At 37.3% G+C, this 20,619-nt stretch overlaps 1 protein-coding gene across 2 annotated transcripts; it reads left to right on the forward strand.

The window, feature by feature from the left end:
• The first annotated feature begins 8 nt into the window (after nt 1-8).
• Nucleotides 9-17,904, forward strand: LOC107747265 (uncharacterized). 2 transcript variants are annotated; one of them, XM_016561723.1, is made up of 17 exons: nt 2,897-3,006; nt 3,281-3,333; nt 4,305-4,378; nt 6,299-6,379; nt 6,570-6,626; nt 11,285-11,476; nt 11,588-11,713; nt 12,915-12,963; nt 13,475-13,565; nt 13,657-13,798; nt 13,902-14,006; nt 14,573-14,651; nt 15,255-15,288; nt 15,416-15,490; nt 15,589-15,691; nt 15,771-15,874; nt 16,033-17,904. In XM_016561723.1, the coding sequence occupies exons 3-17, from the start codon at nt 4,331-4,333 to the stop codon at nt 16,157-16,159; spliced, it is 1,413 nt and encodes a 470-aa protein (XP_016417209.1). In that variant the 5' UTR covers nt 2,897-3,006; nt 3,281-3,333; nt 4,305-4,330; the 3' UTR covers nt 16,160-17,904. The 2 variants fall into 2 exon arrangements, with proteins under 2 accessions (XP_016417208.1, XP_016417209.1); XM_016561722.1 differs by lacking the exons at nt 2,897-3,006; nt 3,281-3,333 and adding an exon at nt 9-352.
• Nucleotides 17,905-20,619: the final 2,715 nt, after the last annotated feature.

Genomic DNA, 20,619 nt, shown 5'->3' on the forward strand with positions numbered 1-20,619 from the left:
GAGGTTGACATAAAATGTGTTTTGCCATAGTAGAAAAAAAAATTGTGGAACAGCTTTATGCCATAGTGAGAAGTGTGGCTCCAGAACACTATGGCCCCCGCGGCCCTTTAAGACGCTCGTTCTGGGAGGCGCTTGAGTTCAGTTCAACACACCCGCCTGGATCTTCGCTCGACGCCCAGGAAGAGAAACACCACACATCTATCGACACAAGTTTAAATATGACGATTCATTTGTTGATTTGACGTGTATTCTGTCGTGTTTACGTTCCTGTAGCGGTATTGAGGGTAATAATGCTGAATGGTTGGACTAATGAAGTTCAGTTTGGATTTCTGCCGGTTACTGGGGCTCAGCGGTGAGTTTCTCTGCATGGAAACTTTGTTTCTGTCTGTCCGAGTTATAAAGTTAGTTTTCCATGAATCCGAGCCGTAAAACACGACACGATACGCTCCGCTTATCTCGCCTTAAAGCGCGTTAGTGACCGTGATATAAAGTTTTATTACACCATTCAGTTTTATATCAAAGAAATCATTTGATATAAATCAATTTATACAAAAGTCAACTATGCAACCATTGTTTAACTACACGTAACTGCGGTTTTCACCCGTATAGTTTTTATTTGTAGATTGTAATAGCTTCCAAACCTTAATTTCTGTCAAATCCACATTTCATGTAAAATATAAAAATATTACGAAGAATAATGAACTCAATTTGTTTGTTAAAGTTTCCTAGATTCTAAATGAATTTAATCAAGCTTTACAAAGAAATTTAATGAATACACTAATTACAGGCTTTTTGTTTAAACCGTTTTAGTTTATTATTGAAAGCTAATTCAAATACTTAAGAAATCACATGCAACAGGCCTGTGAACCACAGAGACACTAAATCTGATTTTAACAGGTAATTTCCTGTATGATTGTGTTTTTATAAACATTTTTAGACAAACCAATTCAGATGCATCCTAATTTAGTGATGATTTGTTTTGTAGTAATTTCTGTAGGATTGTAATTTAAAAGCACAGTTTGGGGGTTAAAGGTTACCTCAACTCTAAGGCAAACAAGACTTTTTACAATTATAAACAGGTTTTTCAGTGTTTCTTAACAATAATAAGCAACAAACCTTCTTATCAAAAACCACCTAGGATTCTCTAGTTACCCCTATGTTCTTTGGAAATTTAACAAAAGCTCTTAATCTTGAAAATACAAGCTTGTAGCTGTTTTTTTTTTTAAAAACATGGTTGTTGCTTTTTATATAGTCTAAGCTGGTAAACCATCTTGCTTAAGTTGGGCAAGATGGTTTATGAAACATGTAGTTGACCAGCCAATAGTCATATAGAAACCTCTTTATGTTCCAAAACACAGCTACCAGTTTAAATTGGATTCTTCAGACCAGGGGTTTGTTGTCTGGTCTCTTTAAACTCAAATTGCATGAATGATTTTCTAAAGAGCTATGGAATGAAAATTCTTTGAGGACCTTGAAAAGGTTCCCCTTTGAAATCAGGCTGTAAACCCATTTCGCTTTATTTTTTAATTTTGAGCGTGAGTGTGTGTGTGAGTGAATGTGTGTATTGTCACCATGTTTTTTTGTTTTCATTTTTTTGTATTTGTTGCAGTCTTCATTACATAAAGTACTGCTAGTTTGTGTTGTCTAATACAGTGTTTCCCAACCTTTTTTTAGTCGCGGCACCCTTTGGAAATTTTAACAAACTTGTGGCACCCTACAAAATTAATTTTGTCACAATATTTGAATTTCTAACTTCGATATGATAATTTGAAAAGTATAGATATTCGGTACAACAGGGAAGAACTGCAGAATATAATGTCATACAGATATTTTTAATATTATTAAAAATTATTAATATTATTCGGTGCATCTCTAATTATTGGCGACATCAGAAATGGATATTATATAACAGATGCTTTTTTGAACATTTTAGCAATTTAAAAATATTAAAAAAGGATTTTTTACACGTCACCCCTGCTCTCGACGCAGCACCCCGGTTGGGAAACACTGGTCTAATATTCAGCTCCATTCAAAGTTTGCAATTAAATATGTAAATATGCATTTGAGCATGATCTGTGCACACTGTTTTTCCCCCCTCCAAAGCACAGTTGCATGGAGGGTTTTATAAAGAGCTAGAAAATGAAAATTCTTTGAGGAACTTGAAAAGGTTCTCCTATGACATCAGGCTGTAAAACCCCATTAGCTATATTTTTAATTGTGAGTTTTGTGTGTGTGTGTGTGTGTGAGAGTGTATTGTTATTGTATTTGTTGAAATGTTGCACTCTTCATTACTTGAAGTACTGTCTAATATTGGGCTGTACTTAAAGTTGTTAGAAATGTAAATATGCATAAGAACAAGATCCATCACACACAAATGCTAAAGTGTACATGGTTTTTTTTCCCTCTCCAGGGTTGTTGCTGTACACTGCAATTTGCCTGTCTGTTGAGTTTTTTGTGTGTGTGTGTGTGTGTGTGTGTGAGAGAGTGTATTGTTATTGTATTTGTTGAAATGTTGCACTCTTCATTACTTGAAGTACTGTCTAATATTGGGCTGTACTTAAAGTTGTTAGAAATGTAAATATGCATAAGAACAAGATCCATCACAATAAAATGCTAAAGTGTACATGGTTTTTTTTCCCTCTCCAGGGTTGTTGCTGTACACTGCAATTTGCCTGTCTGTTGCATTCATAGTAAAATGTTCAGAGATGTTTTGTCACATAGTCCAAGTAGTTTTCAACCTCATTCCTGGTTCACATTTTGAAATGAACATCTTTGTTAACATTTTAACGCCTTAAAATCCTCCCTTATCTTTTCTGCTGTTGCATGCATTTAATTTTTGTTGTTGTATGAATCATGATTCTCAGCTGCTGTTTTAATCAAATGGATTCCGCATACTGACTCACAACAGTGAAAACAGTATCAGTTGGGATTATTTGCATGGAACAGTTTGCATGATCCAAGGAAGATGTGACTAGCTGAGGGCCACGTGGTTTGTGTCTTACCAAGGTAAATCAGTTTTTTTGGACTGGCTGTCAAAGTGCGAGATGAGTCACTTTAAGGGAAGTGTGCTAGCCAATGCTTCACACCTCAGATCACAGCCTGCTTCTAGCATACATCAGCATTTGTTTGAGATTTGTGGTGTTAGTTTGGCTGTGATTTGTAACCGAAGGCAAGCTGTGTGCATCTTTTTTCTATATGCAGGATATTAAGAGTGGTAATGGCTAATAGGAGTGATTGAGGATAGAGAGCGTCTAATGTGTCTTTCTTTCTCTGTAACAAGGAATCAGTTAACAAGCTTATAAAGACTCAAAGCCACATCTCTTTCTGAACCAGGTATGTTAGTGTTTGGTTAAATGCATTCTGTGCTGTTTATGTGAAACATAAATTTATATTTTGGACATTTTGCAGATGCTTGCTTATTGTAATGTATCAAAGCCCTGGGCTGAATCAGGAATAAAACTTATCACAGAATTCTCAGGAATCCCGTAAAAGAAAACAAAAACTGAAAAATTAGTCTGAAATCCATCTGCTTATATTAGTTGATGACAAAATCCAAAACACAGCCGTTGGATGATCTTCAGAGAAAGGATGGCTTTACTAGGCCACAGTGTAAATGGCTTTCTTGAGGAATGTTTTGAGCTGTGTAGTTTATGTGAGGCCGTGTAGCTTGGAGAAATGACTGTAAGGACTAATTTTACCATTGCAAGGAAACTTTAGGCTAGCTGACAGTTGAATTGCAGTCCTGCAGGGCTTTAGGTCCCATGTTTATTGACTAATAAGTGAGTGCGTTTTTTTTTCTTGCTGATAGCTAATTTTGCCCTGGATTTGGTTGGCTTGTCTGTAGCAAAGATGATGTGAAATTATAATCTTTGCACAGCTGGACCCTGCAAATGTTAAAAAGCCAAAACATCAGCGGTCAAGGTTACAATTTTATAACGTAGACCTTGAATTTATGTACAGTATTGTAGAGTAACTAATGCAGTTATAGAAGTAAAAGCTTGATTGTGAGGTTTTCTTGGGTTTGTAGCACTCTGATTAAAATGATGGTCTGGCAATTTTTAAGTGAATAAGAAGTGGTCACAAATGTATGGTATTTTTTTTTATTTTGAGTTTCACGTGAACTATAGGAAATGGTAAATGTTGTTGGAATGTGACTGTTCTAATACAAAACAAGTGTTAATTTTCATGTCTGCATTATTGAACGTTTTGCCTCTCAGAAAATATGACGTTGGCTAATGCTTGACTGATTCTGTTGGCTTGAACTGGACTTTATCCATTGTTTTCTCTATCGCATCTTTCTACAGGCTCCAGTGATGAGAGGCCAGAGGAGATGGACACAGGTGCCCTCCCCGAGCAGAAGGACCACACACTCTCACAGGTACAAGAACAGTGGGCTCTTTTTCCTGAATTAGCCCAAGATGGAAGTTAAATCAGTAATAAGAGGTCAAAAGACCTGCATGTTTACCTGCTGTTTTCGAACAAACTGTTTGCAGACGTTTTTTGACTAATAGTTTAGTCTGAAATTAAATCTGAAAATAAAGTCTGAAATTTAATTTATTTAATTCAGGTCTTTTAACAATTATGGCAACTATTCCTGCATGATTTCTGCACGATAACCTTAGAGTGTGTATAATATAAAGTTTATTTATACACTTAAGGTTACTATAGATACTTTTAATACTAAAATCTTTGATTAGTGTAAGTACCTTTTAAATGTTTAGGGTGTTTAAAAGTGTGTTGAAATGTGTTTATGCGGTTTAAGGTTCAAAAAACACATTATTTTCCACATACTGTACATTATTGTTTCTCCTCTATGCCCCGCCTTTCTGAAACGCGTCGATTTTTACAAAGCTCATCGGTCTGAAAAGTGAGGTGTGCTGTGATTGGCCAGCTATCCAGTGCGTTGTGATTGGCCGAATACCTCAAGCATGTGACGGAAATGTTAATGACCCCGTTTTTTTAAAACTTTTATTCGACAAGAACAAATTAAATTGATCTAAAGTAACAGTAAAACAGTTATAATGTTACAAAGTTTTTTATTTGTACTACATAGTGTTCTTTTTATTCAAGGAAGAATCCTGAAAAAATGTATGACACTTTCCACAAAAAATATTATGCAGTACAGCTGTTTTCAACATTAAAAAAGACATTTGTCTTGAGCACCAGATCAGCATATTAAAATGATTTCTGAAGGATCACGTGCCACTGAAGACTGGAGTGATGATGCTGAAAATTCAGCTTTGCCTTCACAGGAATAAATTACTTTTATGAAATATATTGAAATATATTTAAATAGAATCTGTTATTTTAAATTGTAATAATATTTCACAATATCACTGTTTTTACTGTATTTTTGATCAAATAAATGCTGCATTTATGAGCATAAGAATCATAAAAAAATTGTATCAACCCCAAAACTTTTGAACAGTAGTAATTGAAGTAAACTTGCTTTATATGTTTTTTAAAAATCACCAGTTGGTCAAAATCAATAGTACCAATGAGTTCTGAGAAATGTATAAATCAACTTTTCCAGATGACACTTGATATTTGTATGTAATGCAAAGGCACTGATACGTTTAAGTATGGCTTTAGGTGTCCAAACATTTTTGGGCCATTGTAGGTATCTTGGCCGAACATCGGGTCCTTGATGTTTTTGTTAGTGCATGAACTTTATCTTCTAGTCAGGCCTCTACATATCAGTTGGGTTAAGGTCAGGTCAGTGTGCTCCCAGCAGAGATACTCCCAGCATATACTGTGCAGCTGCTTTGAGGCTCTTTCTTTCCAAGGAACTCAGTGTATTATTTTGGTGAATGTTTCGCATTCATGCTGGAACTTTCAAATTGTGTCTTATCGGTCCATGATAGTGTGCATTCTTCACTGACTGTAACATTACAGAGTGTAAGAGTTGTCTTCTGGCCCATAGCTTTTCCCCTGCGGTCGTCTTGAATTTAAGTTTTGATTTGCATTTTAGTTGGTTAACCACTAGAGTGAGCAACACTGCTTTCATTCGCTTTCATTCATTTGTACATTATCAATCTGCATATAGATTTATGGAGGCCAAAATCCTCCACAGTGGTTTTGTAACCGTTTCAACCTTGTTGTAGCACATGTAACTAAAATCTGTCTCAAATAAGGTTGGATTACCTTCTTAAACATCTTTAATGAAGGACATAGGCCTACTCTTAAAAAAAAAAGACTGCTGTTGCTATATTGCACAGTTTTTCTCTTCTGAAACAAAGTATCTACATATATGTATGTTCCTGATACACTAATACATTTATGTTTGTGTGTTTTACAGGATGTCTTAAATGGTGAGGAAGGTCTTAGTGAGGAGGAGAAGGCCAGACGGAAAGCAGAGAGACGCAAAGCCAAAAGGAAGGTGAGAGGAAATTAACTTTAACACACTAAGTACAAGAATGAATCCACTTTAACCTAGAGTTGACTGTCAGGGCAGATCTATTGAGCATTATTTTTTCTTATTGTTAACAGAGCCCTGAATAGGCTTCATTACATGCATTGTGTTGCTGCCAAAAATGTTTTCATTTTTCTTTCTTTTTTTTTTTTTTTAGCGCCAACGTCAGCGGAAGAAATTAGAACAGGGGAAAAAGGATGGAAGTACTGAACAGGTAAAATGAAACTAGAAGGCTGAGGATGCTGTAAGAGGTCTTAGACGCAGGATGTTTCTTCTGCACTGTTTTTCTTTACGTTGTGGCAGATCAGTGCATCATGTTTAGAAATCTCACTTTCAACCACAACTATTGGATTTTTAAAAAAGCATGTTAAAATAGTTAAGTTTTTGTTACACACACAAACTACTGTCTAAAAGTTTGGAGTCACTAAAAGTTTCTAGTGCTCAACAAGGCTGCAGTTTTTTTGATGATAAATACAGTAAAAAAGCAATATTACCATTTCAAGTAAAAACGGTTTTCTATTTTAATATCTTCTAAAATGCAATTTATTCCTGTGATGGTAATTTTCAGCTGCCATTACTCCAGTCTTCAAAATTACATGATCCTTCAGAAATCATTCTAATATGCTGATTTAATGCTAAAAAAAGCATTATCAAAAAACACAAGTGCAGCTTTGTGTTTGTGGAAACCCTGATTTTTGTGGCGGGACATGCTTTTACATCAGTGAAAGGTGGTGTACAGACGTAACGGTGTTAAAGGAAATGTGCTGTTCCGATCTAGAAGCTCTTTTCATCAACTGTAAGCCGTTCTATTCGCCGCGGGACTTTTCTTCTTTCATTCTCGTGAGGGTTTACGTTAGTGCTGGGCAGTATGACCAAAAATTTATATAACGGTATTTTTCAAAATGATACCGGTTTACACACACATATTGTTTTATGATGGCGCCACGTATGGCTGTGGTGTGGAACGCTCCCATTCTTTTACTGTTTTTGTTTGTTTGTTCTGTGTTTAGTCATTCTCTTACTATCAGTTTTAACTACTTGACATATGGCAACACACACCAGACAATGTTTTTCCGGTCTTTGATTATTCAGACGCTTTGTTGGATATTTTGGTCGGAGGGGCAGCAGTCCAAGTCAAACGTGCGCTCAGACAGAAAAGAGGGAAACGCGCCGGCGCGCTGGTTAAGCTCCGCGGATGCAGCTTCCGAACTGCGCTCCCTAGTATTCATCTAGCGGATCTCCGTTCCCTTCCTAACAAAATGGATTAACTTCTTCTCCTCACCCGCACAAACAAGGACTTTTCAAAATCTGCTGCATTGTGCTTCACTGAAACCTGGCTGAGTGAAGCCATTCCGGACAACGCACTTCATCTGCCGGGCTACCAGCTGTTCAGAGCGGATCGCATCGCGGAGTAAACGGGGAAAACGAGAGGTGGTGGACTATGTTTTTACATAAATGAAGGTTGGTGTTCAGACGTAACAACTCTGAAGAAGATGTGCTCTCCTAATTCGCTAGGTTTGTCAGTATGAATATTCTATGGAAAAAAGCCGCTAAAAGGGTGTGAAAGTTGCTAAATCTAGTGCTAAAGTCGCGCTCGTGTGTGTGAGACGCGGGAGCTGATGGCAGGGGGCGGTGGATATTTGTGGCGGTCAATGTGGATATTGTGGATGAGTTCTTCTGTGTCATCACGTTCTATTAGTTCTACAGCTTCAGTTTCGGAACTTTCATGCTTAGTAACACATACAGCTGTTCCCTCACCACAGTGCAACAGTGAAAAGGGACCCCTTTCAAACAGTGTCGCGTTCCGAACGTTGTTTAAGCGACATACACCGGTATTGCGGTATTTTAAAAATTCATATCATAACAAAAATAAACACCGGTATTTGGTATGAACCGGTATACCGCCCAGCACTAGTTTACGTTCCACCGGAAGCGCACGTGAGCTCAGCTTTACACAAACTCGCTGATCAGATCACAGACACAGAACAACAACACCCGGATTCTGTTATTATCATTCTCTGGGACTTTAATAAAGCAAATCTCTCACGTGAACTGCCAAAATACAGACAGCATGTTACATGTCCCACCAGAGACGGTAATATATTGGATCACTGTTACACAACAATAAAGGATGCATATCACTCTGTTCCACGAGCAGCTTTAGGGCTCTCTGATCACTGTTTGTTTCATCTTATTCCAACCTACAGGCAGAAACTGAAATCAGCTAAACCTGTGTTAAGGACTGTTAAAAGATGGACTAATGAAGCGGAGCGGGATTTACAAGCCTGTTTCGACCTCACTGATTGGAGTGTTTTTGAAGCTGCTGCCACCGATCTGGACGAGCTCACAGAGACTGTAACATCTTATATCAGTTTCTGTGAAGAAAGCCAATCTCTCCCGTGAACTGCCAAAATACAGACAGCACATCACATGTCCCACCAGAGACAGTAATATATTGGATCACTGTTACACAACAATAAAGGATGCATATCACTCTGTTCCACGAGCAGCTTTAGGGCTCTCTGATCACTGTTTGTTTCATCTTATTCCAACCTACAGGCAGAAACTGAAATCAGCTAAACCTGTGTTAAGGACTGTAAAAAGATGGACTAATGAAACAGAGCGGGATTTACAAGCCTGCTTCAAATGCACTGATTGGAGTGTTTTTGAAACTGCTGCCAACGATCTGGACGAGCTCACAGAATCTGTAACATCCTATATCAGTTTCTGTGAAGACGTGCATTCCTACCAGGACCTATCTAACATACAACAATGACAAACCATGGTTCACTGCAAAACTCAGACAGCTCCGTCAGGCCAAAGAAGATGCTTACAGGAATGGGAACGGAGTCTTGTATAAAAAGGCCAAATACACACTGGAAAAAGAGATCAGAGTGGCAAAGAAGAATTATTCTGGAAAGCTAAGGAACCAATTCTCTTCCAGTGACCCTACATCAAGTGTGGAAAGGTTTTAAAGACATCACCAACTACAAGACACCATCCCCCAGCACTGTGGAGAATCAACAACTAGCAGACGATCTGAATGAGTTTATTTCAGGTTTGAAAAAACACCATTAACACCTCCAGCAACCCCCCTCTCCCCCACTCCTGCACTTCAGATCAGTGAAGATGATGTGCGCCAGGTCTTCAGAAAGAACAAGAGAAGAAAGGCACCAGGCCTATATGGTGTCACACCAGCCTGTCTGAAAACCTGTGCTGACCAGCTGGCCCCCATCTTCTCACAGATCACTGGAGCTGTGCAAAGTTCCTTCCTGCTTCAAACGCTCCACCATCATCCCTGTCCCAAAGAAACCCCAAAATTACAGGACTTAAGGATTACAGACCTGTGGCTCTAACGTCTGTGGCCATGAAGTCATTTGAGAGGCTGATGTTGGCTTATCTGAAGAACATCACTGGACCCCCTGTAGTTTGCTTACCGAGCAAATAGGTATGTGGATGATGCAGTCAACATGGGACTGCAATACATCCTGCAGCATCTAGACAGACCAGGGACTTATGTGAGGATGCTGTTTGTGGATTTCAGCTCTACTTTCAACACTATCATCCCAAACCTCCTCCTGTCCAAATTAACTCAGCTCTTCGTGCCCACCTCAGTCTGTCAGTGGATCAACAGCTTCCTGACAGACAGCTAGTAAAGCTGGGAAAATTCTCATCCAGCACCTGTACAATCAGCGCTGGAGCTCCTCAGGGTTTTGTCCTCTCCCCACTGCCCTTCTCCCTGTACACCAATGACTGCACATCTAAAGACCCCTCTGTCAAACTCCTAAAGTTTGCAGACGACACCACTCTTATCAGTCTCATTCAGGACGGTGATGAGTCTGCTTACAGACAGGAGGTAAAAGAGCTGGCTGTCTGGTGCAGTCTTAACAACCTGGAGCTCAACACGCTCAAAACAGTGGAGATGATCGTGGACTTCTGTAGGAACCCCCCTGCTCTCCCTCCACTCACCATCATGGACAGCACTGTAACAACAGTGGAGGCATTCAGATTCCAGGGCAACATCATCTCCCAGGACCTGAAGTGGGACATTCACATTGAGTGCATTTTTAAAAAGACCCAGCAGAGGTTGTACTTCCTTCGCCAGCTGAGGAAGTTCAACCTGCCACAGGAGCTGCTGAAACAGTTCTACTCTGCCATCATTGAATCCTTCCTCTGCACTTCAATAACTGTCTGGTTTAGCTCAGCTACCAAATCTAACCTCAGAAAACTACGTTGGATAGTCCGGACTGCTGAGCGAATCACTGGTACAACCCTCCCCACTCTCCAAGAACTGTACTTATCCAGAGTGAGCAAAAGGGCTGCCAAAATCACTCTGGACCCCTCACATCCAGCACACTCACTCTTTGAACTGTTGCCGTCTGGTCGACGCTACAGAGCACTGAGCACCAGAACGGCCAGGCACAGGAACAGTTTCTTCTCTCAGGCAATCCATCTCATGAACACTTGACAATAAAACGTGGAACACACAACACTATCACACATTTATTTATTTAACACACATACTTAGATTTCAAATTTGCACATAACATACCTGTACATACAAAATTGTCTATTTTGTGTATTGTGTTTTTGCTATTTTGTACATTGTCTGTTTTGTATATTTTTACATTATTCTTTTTATTATCTGTGTCTTGTCACTGTCATTCTGTTGCACTGTGGAGCTTATGTCACTAAAAGAAATTCCTAGTATGTGTAAACATACCTGGCAATAAATCTCATTCTGATTCTGGTTCAATACTATATATTTTTTTTTAAATACATTGATCTTTCCATGAAAAAAGCCACCAATTCTGGTATTGCAATAAAAACAAACAAACAATTATTATTAAAATGTGATATTTTTTCTTTCAGGGGGAGGAGAATGCTGGAGCTGATTCTGAACTTGACGAGTCTGAGGAGTCTGAGTCAGAGGAGTTGGAATGTATTGGCCTTTCAAAGGTGGAAGAGAAGCCAGTTGCTCCTCAAAGTAAAAGTCCTTCTGGACCTCCGCTGGCGTCAGGGAACAAAAGCAACCGGCAGCCGGCAGCCCGTTCTAGTGAGGAGGTATGGAAACGGAACCAACCATACTGTTCCCACTGATGGACATCCAGAGTTTGCTATTTGAATGTTAAATTGTTTCAGTTGCTTACTTTCACACTGTTTCTTCGTTTTAAGGACCCAGGCTGGGATGTGAACAGTGCTTTTGTTGCCAATGCTGTCAGTCACATTCGACCCAAAGCTAAAAGCAAAGGCGCTCACAAGTCGAAAGAGAACAAGGAAAATGAGAGCAGGACAGGAGAAGTGAGTTTTTGTAATTGTGTATTTAGTGTCCTGTTTTTTGTTGCCATCTGTGGACTGCCCGTACTCTTGTGTTGTAAAGGTGGAACCTGTAAATGCTGAATCTGGGCGTTGGGAATCTTGGGTATTAACATAGTTCATAAATCTATAGGTGTTGTCACTTTGGGCTTATATGACAGATTTTTTTAGCTGGTAGTACTGCCACTGTCCTGACAGATTGCATGTTTCCTGGTACTATAGATTTTGTTTTTACCTAGCAAGCCCAAGTGTGTTGTGCTTTTATAACATGTTGAGCTTAAAATAGTATAAAAATGTGTAGTGAGACACAACTCCTACATAGCAGTCTTATTGTTTTGAAATATTGCTTTAATTACTGCTGTATATCTTTATTTTTCTTTGTTTTTTTTTGTAGTTATTTTTAGTGTACACTACCATTCCAAAATTTAGCTAGTACATTTTTTAATTAATATCATCATGGATGCATTTATATTGATGCATCAAAACTGACAGTAAAGACATTTATAATATTACAAATGACAAAAGATCTCTATTTCCTAAAATTGTTACTTCCACAAAAATATTAAGCAGCACAATTGTTTTCAACATTGTTAATTATACAAAATGTTTCTTGAGCAGCAAATCATCATATTAGAATGATTTCTGAAGGCTCATGTGACACTATGGCTAGCTTTGCATCACAGAAATAAATACAATTTTAAAATAGATTATAATAGAAAACAATTGTTTAAATCAAATAAATGAAACTTCTTTCAAAAACAGTGTACTATGGTAGTGTACTGATTTGGGATGTGCTAATTTATAATGTTGCATACAGTGAATAGATTAAAGAAATGAAAAGAAGTGCCTTATTAGTAGATTTGTAAAATTTATTTCCGACACATTTATAGTAAAAATTAGAGTTTGTGTGTCTTTTTTTCCAGCTTTAAAAATAGTAATGTATTTCAATGAAAAGTATACACAGAAATATAATTTGAGATGAATAGTAATAGAACTGAGCTGCAGACAGTGCTTTCGGAGAATCATATCACATCCTTCCTGAACTATTCAATCATAATTCAGAGTAGTAGTTACATATTTTGAATGTTGTTTTTCATGCAGCTTTAAATGTGTTTTGCTTTTGATATTATGTTGAAAATAACCCGTAATATTGCTTTAATATAAATGTGTTTTTTTTTTTAAACAGGTCATAGGTTTATCAGATGCTAAAACTAAAAGAAGTGCCTTACTAGTAGGTGTGTAAAAATCTCTTTCCTTCTGACACTTTTTTTTTTTTTTTTTTGTAGTTTACCCTAAAAATGGTCGTTATAAATTTATGTTGTTCCAACCTTCTATTTCTGCCTTCCATGGAGCATAAAAGGTAAAGCTGGAAGGGAAAATAATCTGAACGCTCTTTGGAAAACAAATAAAATCTCAATGACTTCAGAAGACTGATGAATTACTTTTATGATACTTTTTTTTGTCACTTTGGAACTTGACAGCCACATTCACTTTCATTATTTAAAAAGAATATTCCAGAATGTTCTTCAAAAAGAAATAGGTTTGGAAAGACATGACCTCATTTTCATTTTTAGGTGACATGTTCTTTCACAATATTTCAAATGCTTCACAGTAAATCTCATGCTTAAGTTTCGCACAGTTACTGAGCAAGAGTATCACTGTCAACATTTTTTGCTGTTATTCTTTACTCATACATTCCTCCAAATCCATGTCTTCCATATGAGTCTTTCTTTATCTTCACTCCAGAAAAAGGGATTCGATTTGTTCAGGAGGGTCAGTACACACAAGCTGTTAGTCTGTTTACAGAGGCCATCAAATGTGACCCGAAAGACTACAGGTGATGCATTGATGTGCATGAAATCATATCCACATATACTGTCTTTGTTTTTTTGTTGTTTTATTAACTCGCTTTGATTTTTGGATAACAGGTTTTTTGGAAATCGCTCCTACTGCTACTGTTGTCTGGAGCAGTATCCTCTGGCCCTCGCAGATGCTGAGAAGTCCATTCAAATGGCTCCTGATTGGCCCAAAGGCTATTACCGCAGGGGAAGTGCACTTATGGGGCTTAAGGTATGACCTATTGGCGTATTTATTGTTTTTTCTTCCTGTATATGGAGGGAATCTCTATTTAGCTGTGTATCAATTAATTTGTATGTGGGTTTGTTTGTAATAGAGGTACAGTGAAGCTGAGAAAGCCATGGAACAGGTGCTAAAACTGGACCAAGATTGCGAAGAAGCGGTCAATGACCTCTTGTACTGTAAAGTGCAACAACTTTTGGTAAGGACAGGACTTCTCATTGTAGTTCAGTTAGTAGAGCATAAAGAACAAAGGTTGTGGGTTCTAGTACCGGAGAACAAAGAACATACTCATAAAATTTGTACGTTCAAATGCCCAAAGTTTCTTCGTACAAAGCCTCTACAATGACATGTCAATGTCATGAGAAAGCAAAAAACCCAAGATAATTATACATAAATCATTTACTTTTTTTGTTCCAAATCTTTGTTGTTTTTCTTCTCGGTGAAAGACCAATGGAAAAAATGACATTTCAACAATTGAGTCCATATGACTCACCCATATTTTTGGAGCTACATAACTTTGGTTGGAATAAAAGCAGCTCAGGCATGCTAAGCATCTCCTTTTTTGTTCCACAGAAGAAAGTCAAACAAGTTTCGAATAACAATAGGATGAGTAAATAATTTCACGTTTGAGTGAAGTGTTTCAGTTTAGAATGGGGTCAGCTTTAAAAACACTTCTTTGGAAGCAAAAGTATTGCTATCCATTGAAAAGTATACACAGAAATATAATTTGAGGCCTGCAATGAATTACGGTGTTCTCTTTGTTAGGATCTTGGCTATGATGAGGAACAGAGTATTCAATTGCTGGACAAATACAACACGGTGCAGGCTGTTGTTGCAGCCAAGGGTAAGAGCTCTTTTTCATTTTGCCAAATTTTTTTATTGAACCACATGAGGGTGCTATTGCTACACTGATTTTGACCAGAATCAGTACTCAAGTTATTTTGTAACACACAAAACAGTAAACACAGAAATAATATTTTTTGATAGTTTTCTGTTTTAATATATATTATAAAATGTATCTTATTCCTGTGATGCAAAGCTGAATTTTCAGCATCATTACTCCAGTTTTCAGTGTCGCATGATCTTTCAGAAATGATTCTAATATGCTGATTTGGTGTTCAACAAACATTCATTATTATTATCTTGATTATATGTCATAATATATGAATTAATTAAATGTACTTTATCTAATTTATTTTCTCTTTTTCTTTTAAACCTGATAAATCTGGCATTAGTGCAAAATAAGTTTCATTTTTGTGAAACTTGAGAACAACCAAAATTGTAAAAAGAGCTGTTTTGATAAATTCTATATTAATGCACTGATGTTGCTCTGCCAACATAAACTACTAAAGCTTTCTTCATTGTACATATTAACACGCTTTTGATAATTCGCCACAATCAATTAATTTCTCATGGCTAATTTGTAATGCAAAAATATTTTTTACAGCTTCAAATCAGGACTGTGCTCTCCTTCAACCAGGGTAAGCCATCATATAACGGATTTCAGTTTAAATCTGTGCATTTGTTTTATTTTTGAAACGTTGTTCTCTCCCTTTAATTCTGTATCTATATTTCCCTCTCTGTCATTTTCTCACTCTCCTTCACAAGTCCTTACAGTTCCCTGTGGGTGGGCAATGTGACCACAGAACTGACAGAGAAACATTTGCGGGACCTGTTCAAAATGTGAGATCTGATGCCACATTGGCTTTTTACAATATTTGAATCATTTTCTAAAATGATTTCCAATGATTTTTCTTTTCATTTTTGATGATGTTCGCCAGTTATGGAGAAATTGACAGCATTCGGGTTCTGCACGAACGTTTCTGTGCGTTTGTTAACTTTAAGAATGCCAACATGGCCTCCCGTGCAATGGAGAAACTCAATGTGAGTGAAACCCTAATGATCTTCCAATATACGTATTTTTATATTTGTATGTAAAACCCTTGTAAAACGCTCTTCTCAGGGACATTTTATTGAGAATACCCGACTAGTGGTTCGATATCCAGATCGACGGATTCAGAGAGTCCTTCCAACACCTGCCATTCAACAACCTGCAGGGGCTTCTGGGTAATTCAGACTCTCTGCTGTTAATGAGAAAAGTAATGGTGCTCGCTTTTGATGTTTTTATAACGGCTATTATTGTCTTCCTTAAAAAAAACTGTATGTTCAAGCAAATGTTCTTTGAAAGAAGTGCAAAAGTCCAAACAAATTTGTCGTTCTTCCAGGCCAAGACGCAGAGGTCCTGTCAACGGAGATGAGTGTTACTTCTGGAGGACCACCGGCTGTCATTTTGGAGATAGGTGTCGCTATAAGCACATTCCCGATCATCGAGGCAAAGACTGGCAACCTTGAGTCAACGCTAGCCTCTCTTTTTCTCTCCCCTAAAAACTCTGGGAGACGACTGCATGACTGTTGGGACTGTAATCTTCACTTTGATTATCTGTAGGTCGGGACCAGTATTGTGGATCAGAGTCTTCTGACGGCTCTCTTGAGTGCTTCACTGTCAGACTCCGAACCTCACGGGGTTTCAAAGCAGACGGGACTCTGGGAAAAGTGTCTCTTTTGAGGTGAGGTTTGGGTGGTGCAGAGTTCCGCATCGCATCGCCGTCTGCTGAGGTCTACACAGCCTCTCATATCATATGCTCTCTTCTCTCTTCCTGTGCCAACTCCACCAACCCAAAGAAGAGCCGTAGATCTGGTCTGACATTTGAGTTCATTCCGAGAGAATGACTTTGATTCTGTATTTGAGGATGGGAGAAACATACCAAAGAATAATACTATGCCATATGTGGATTTTACGTTGAGAGAGAAAAAGGCTTTCAGGGAAAATGAACTTATTAGTTTTACTTGTGTGTTTTGATTTGTTTCCTCCACCTCAAACACACCCCAGCTCTTCATTCATCCATATTTCTAAGTGGACTTTTCCCGCTAATTCTCTCAAAAGGCCCCAAATTTAAGACATTTGAGGGCATGTCAGTATTGCAAAGGGTTAGAGCAATTATTTGAATCTTTCAAAGAAATTACGTCTCTTGATAAATTATTTTCAATTCTCCTTTTTGATTTTTCTTGCAGTCTTGCACTTTACCATATCAGATGATCTATGGGTTGTTCCTCAAGGGAAAAACATGGTCTTCTTCCCTCAAGAAAGATGAGTAGATGTTTGGTCAGAATCGTGTTGCTAAAGGTATTGATGATCTGTGGTCATCGGTGGTATTTTTTCATGGTATTTTCCAATCTGCATGTCGTTGCCATTTAGATATTATTTACATTTATCTATAAATATGAACATGGAATAATGATTTCACGTAATGAGATCACAAACGCAGTTTTTGGTCATGGATCATGTCATGCTGCTCCACGAAATGCAGAAAATCTTATGCAAGAGCTCTGAGACGCAGGAAACTCTTGCTTTGGCACTTTTCATACCATCAGCACAAAGTCGATCGGGTGGTTTTCATAATTTCCTCTTTTATTTAACGTTCTTGCTCGGGTTTTAGTGGATGAGAAGGAAGTTGGCTGTTTGAGATAGTTCGTCATGTCTTCCACCTCATCATCTTGTAGAACAGCATGCACATTTTTTAAGTTATTATTGGTTTGATAATGATTTCATCAAGCAATATTCTTGTTTCAATGCATTTGAAAACCCTCATAACCTCGTTGTGCTGTTCTGACACACTTATCCAAAGAAACACTAATGTTTACCTAGTGTACCACAGACAAACACATTGCTATTTTTGTACGATACACTATTTACGACGTGTCAGTTAATGACTTTTCCTCAGTTTTTAGATATGACTGCATGGGTTTTTATGCAGGCTGTAGTCACGCTAGTGCTTTTAGTTTAGTTGGGCTTCTTTTGACTCTATGTGAGTCCAGAGTGCCTTCAAAATGTTTGCTTTCCTATCAGATGAGTTATTTTAGCATCCCCCATGAACAACGGGAAAGTGACTTTTACTTTAGGCTGCGAATGGAATAATACCAAAGAGTAATGTGTGTCCAGAGAAATGTCAATTTTGTTGGTTTGGGACTGAGGAATACACTTGTGGTTCTCATTTTTTTTAACGCCTGTATGTTCAAATTAATTATTTTTAGGATTTTTTTTTTTTTGAGAAGTATGAAAACGGCAACAATTTCTCACTGTTGTGCTGCTCAAAGAGCCCTTTATAGAGTTCAGTCATGCAATAAAGGATATTTATCACTCAAATGGAGGATTTTCTCTCTCTTTTTGCCTTTTTTTTCCTCCACTTTCTCTGTATCTGTTTTATTTTTCTTGCCTTTTTTTTCTCCACTTTCTCTGTATCGGTTTTATTTTTCTTTTGTGGCCTTTCCCACTTTTGTCACTTTTTTTGTTGTTGCTATTCACTATATGATAGTGATACAAAATAGTTTGTAGTGGAATACTAGCTTACCGTATAGTTGGCTTGAAAATGCAGTTATTTAGCATTGGACTTTTGACATTCTGATGCCAAAATAAATGCCCTTAAAATATACACTACCATTCAAAAGTTTGGGGTCCGTAAGATTTTATTTATAAAATTTTTTTAAATTAAGACTTTTATTTAGCAAGTGTGCATTAAGTTGATCCAAAGTGACAGTAAAGACATTTATAAAGTTACAAAGATTTCTATTTTTTTTTTTTTTAAATGCTGTTTTGAATTTAATAGAAGAATCCTGTATCCTGTTTTCAACATTAATGATAAGAATTTTTTTCTTGAGCAGCAAATCAGCGTATTAGAATGATATCCGAAGGATCATGTGACACTGAAGACTGTAGTAATGATGCTGAAAATTCACAGGATTAAATTACTTTTTAAAATATATTCAAATAGAAAACAATTATTTTACATTGTAATAATGTTTCACATTATTAATTTTTTACTGTATTTTTGATCAAATAAATGCAGCCTTGATGAGTACTTACAAAAACATTTTAAAAAATCTTACTGACCCGGACATTTTGAATGGTAGTATATATTGGTTCATGTTAGCTGATGCATTAGGGGATTTTAACAAGTGAGATTTTTTTGTAAAATGTTGCTGATACTCTTACCATTTTTACATTAGCATGTAGGTCATAGTATAATTGCAGGCAGATTCCGTTTCCATTTTCCTTTCAATAAACTCTAAATTCAAGTGTATATACCAACTGACACTAGAGGGAGTTCTTGCACAGGATTCACAGTAAACTCTAAGTATGCTTTTATAAAAGAAACTTGTTAACAGCATAAAACAAACTTAATATAAAGTTACTGAATATTACTGTTTTTGTAATTCATACAAATATCTAGTATGTCTTGAGAGCATCAGGATATAGACATCCAAAATAATCCTCCTCTTTCATCAGCAGCGCTTGAAAGTGACTTGTGGTTAGTGCGATCACAGGCGTCCCATATGAAGAGCACATGGCACAACGAGTACGAGAGTCTGCAGTATCTAAAAGCATGCCTCCGCTATATCAGGGAAAAATGACTTAAGCGACCTACAGCGCTTTTGACCACCAGCCTGCTATTGTGGCCTGGAGCCAGTGGTTTGTGGCCTGTATGTATTGTTTAGGGAAAGTCTTATTGATAACACAGCTGTTCGTAAGAGGCCTTTGAGACTAAAGTAAGACCTTTCCAGTAAAAGTGTGCTTCTTACATTGAATTGGCATTTGACATTTCACTGAACATTATGTATAAAGTATTTAAAGGAATAGTTCACCCAAAAATGATCATTTGCTGAAATGTTCTCACCCTCAGGCCACGCAAAAAACAGATGTTTTATAACTGTAACAGATTTGGAGACATGTAGCATTACATCACTTGCTCAGCAATGGATCCTCTGCAGTGAATGGGTGCCGTCAGAATGAGAGTCCAAACAGCTGATAAAAACATCACAATAATCCACAAGTAATCTACACAACTCCAGCCCATCAATTAACATCTAGTGAAGTAAAAAGCTGTGTGTTTGCAAGAAACAAATCCACTTTTTTTCAAATCCAAGTTTTTAACTTCAGACAGTTGTTTGGCTAAAAATATGTGCTCTGTCCATAAACATGTTCTTGGATTTTGCTGTGAGGAGACAACAGGGGATGGACATGGAGGAATTAACACTTTAAAGGAACACTCCACTTATTTTGAAAATAGGCTCATTTTCCAACTACCCTAGAGTTAAATAGTTGTGTTTTACCGTTTTCGAATCCATTCAGCCGATCTCTGGGAAAAATATCGAACCTCTTTGGTCATTTTTGAGCGAGATGCTAACGGTCTAATCAGATTCAATGATCTATGCTAAGCTACAGCTAAAAGTGCTACCGCCAGACCCGGAGATCGGCTGAATGGATTCGAAAACGGTAAAACTCAACTGTTTAACTCTAGGGGAGTTGGAAAATGAGCCTATTTTCAAAAATAGTGGAGTGTTCCTTTAAGGTTAAAATGCCTTGATGGATTTGTTTATTACAAAAGCAGAGCTTTTTGCTTCACAAGAAGTTAATTGATGGGCTGGAGTTGTGTGGATTATTGTGGATTACTGTGATGTTTTTATCAGCTGTTTGGACTCTTATTCTGACGGCACCCATTCACTGCAGAAGATCCATTGGTGAGCAAGTAATGTAATGCTAAATTTCTCCAAATCTGTACATTTTCAGCAATTTTTTTATTACACAATTTATTTATTTTTTTAACTAAGCTTTTGCTGTTAAATATATTTCAAATAAATAAATGCATTAAATGTAAAATAAAGTTCTGCCACAACTTTTTCTTGTTAAACTTATGCAAGGATTTATGCAAGTAAAATGGCAAAATTGTAATTCACTGCTTTGCTCTGATGTGTGG

This window comes from Sinocyclocheilus rhinocerous, unplaced genomic scaffold (assembly GCF_001515625.1).
Source record: "Sinocyclocheilus rhinocerous isolate Xijiao unplaced genomic scaffold, SAMN03320098_v1.1 scaffold1069, whole genome shotgun sequence".
NCBI lineage: Eukaryota > Metazoa > Chordata > Actinopteri > Cypriniformes > Cyprinidae > Sinocyclocheilus > Sinocyclocheilus rhinocerous.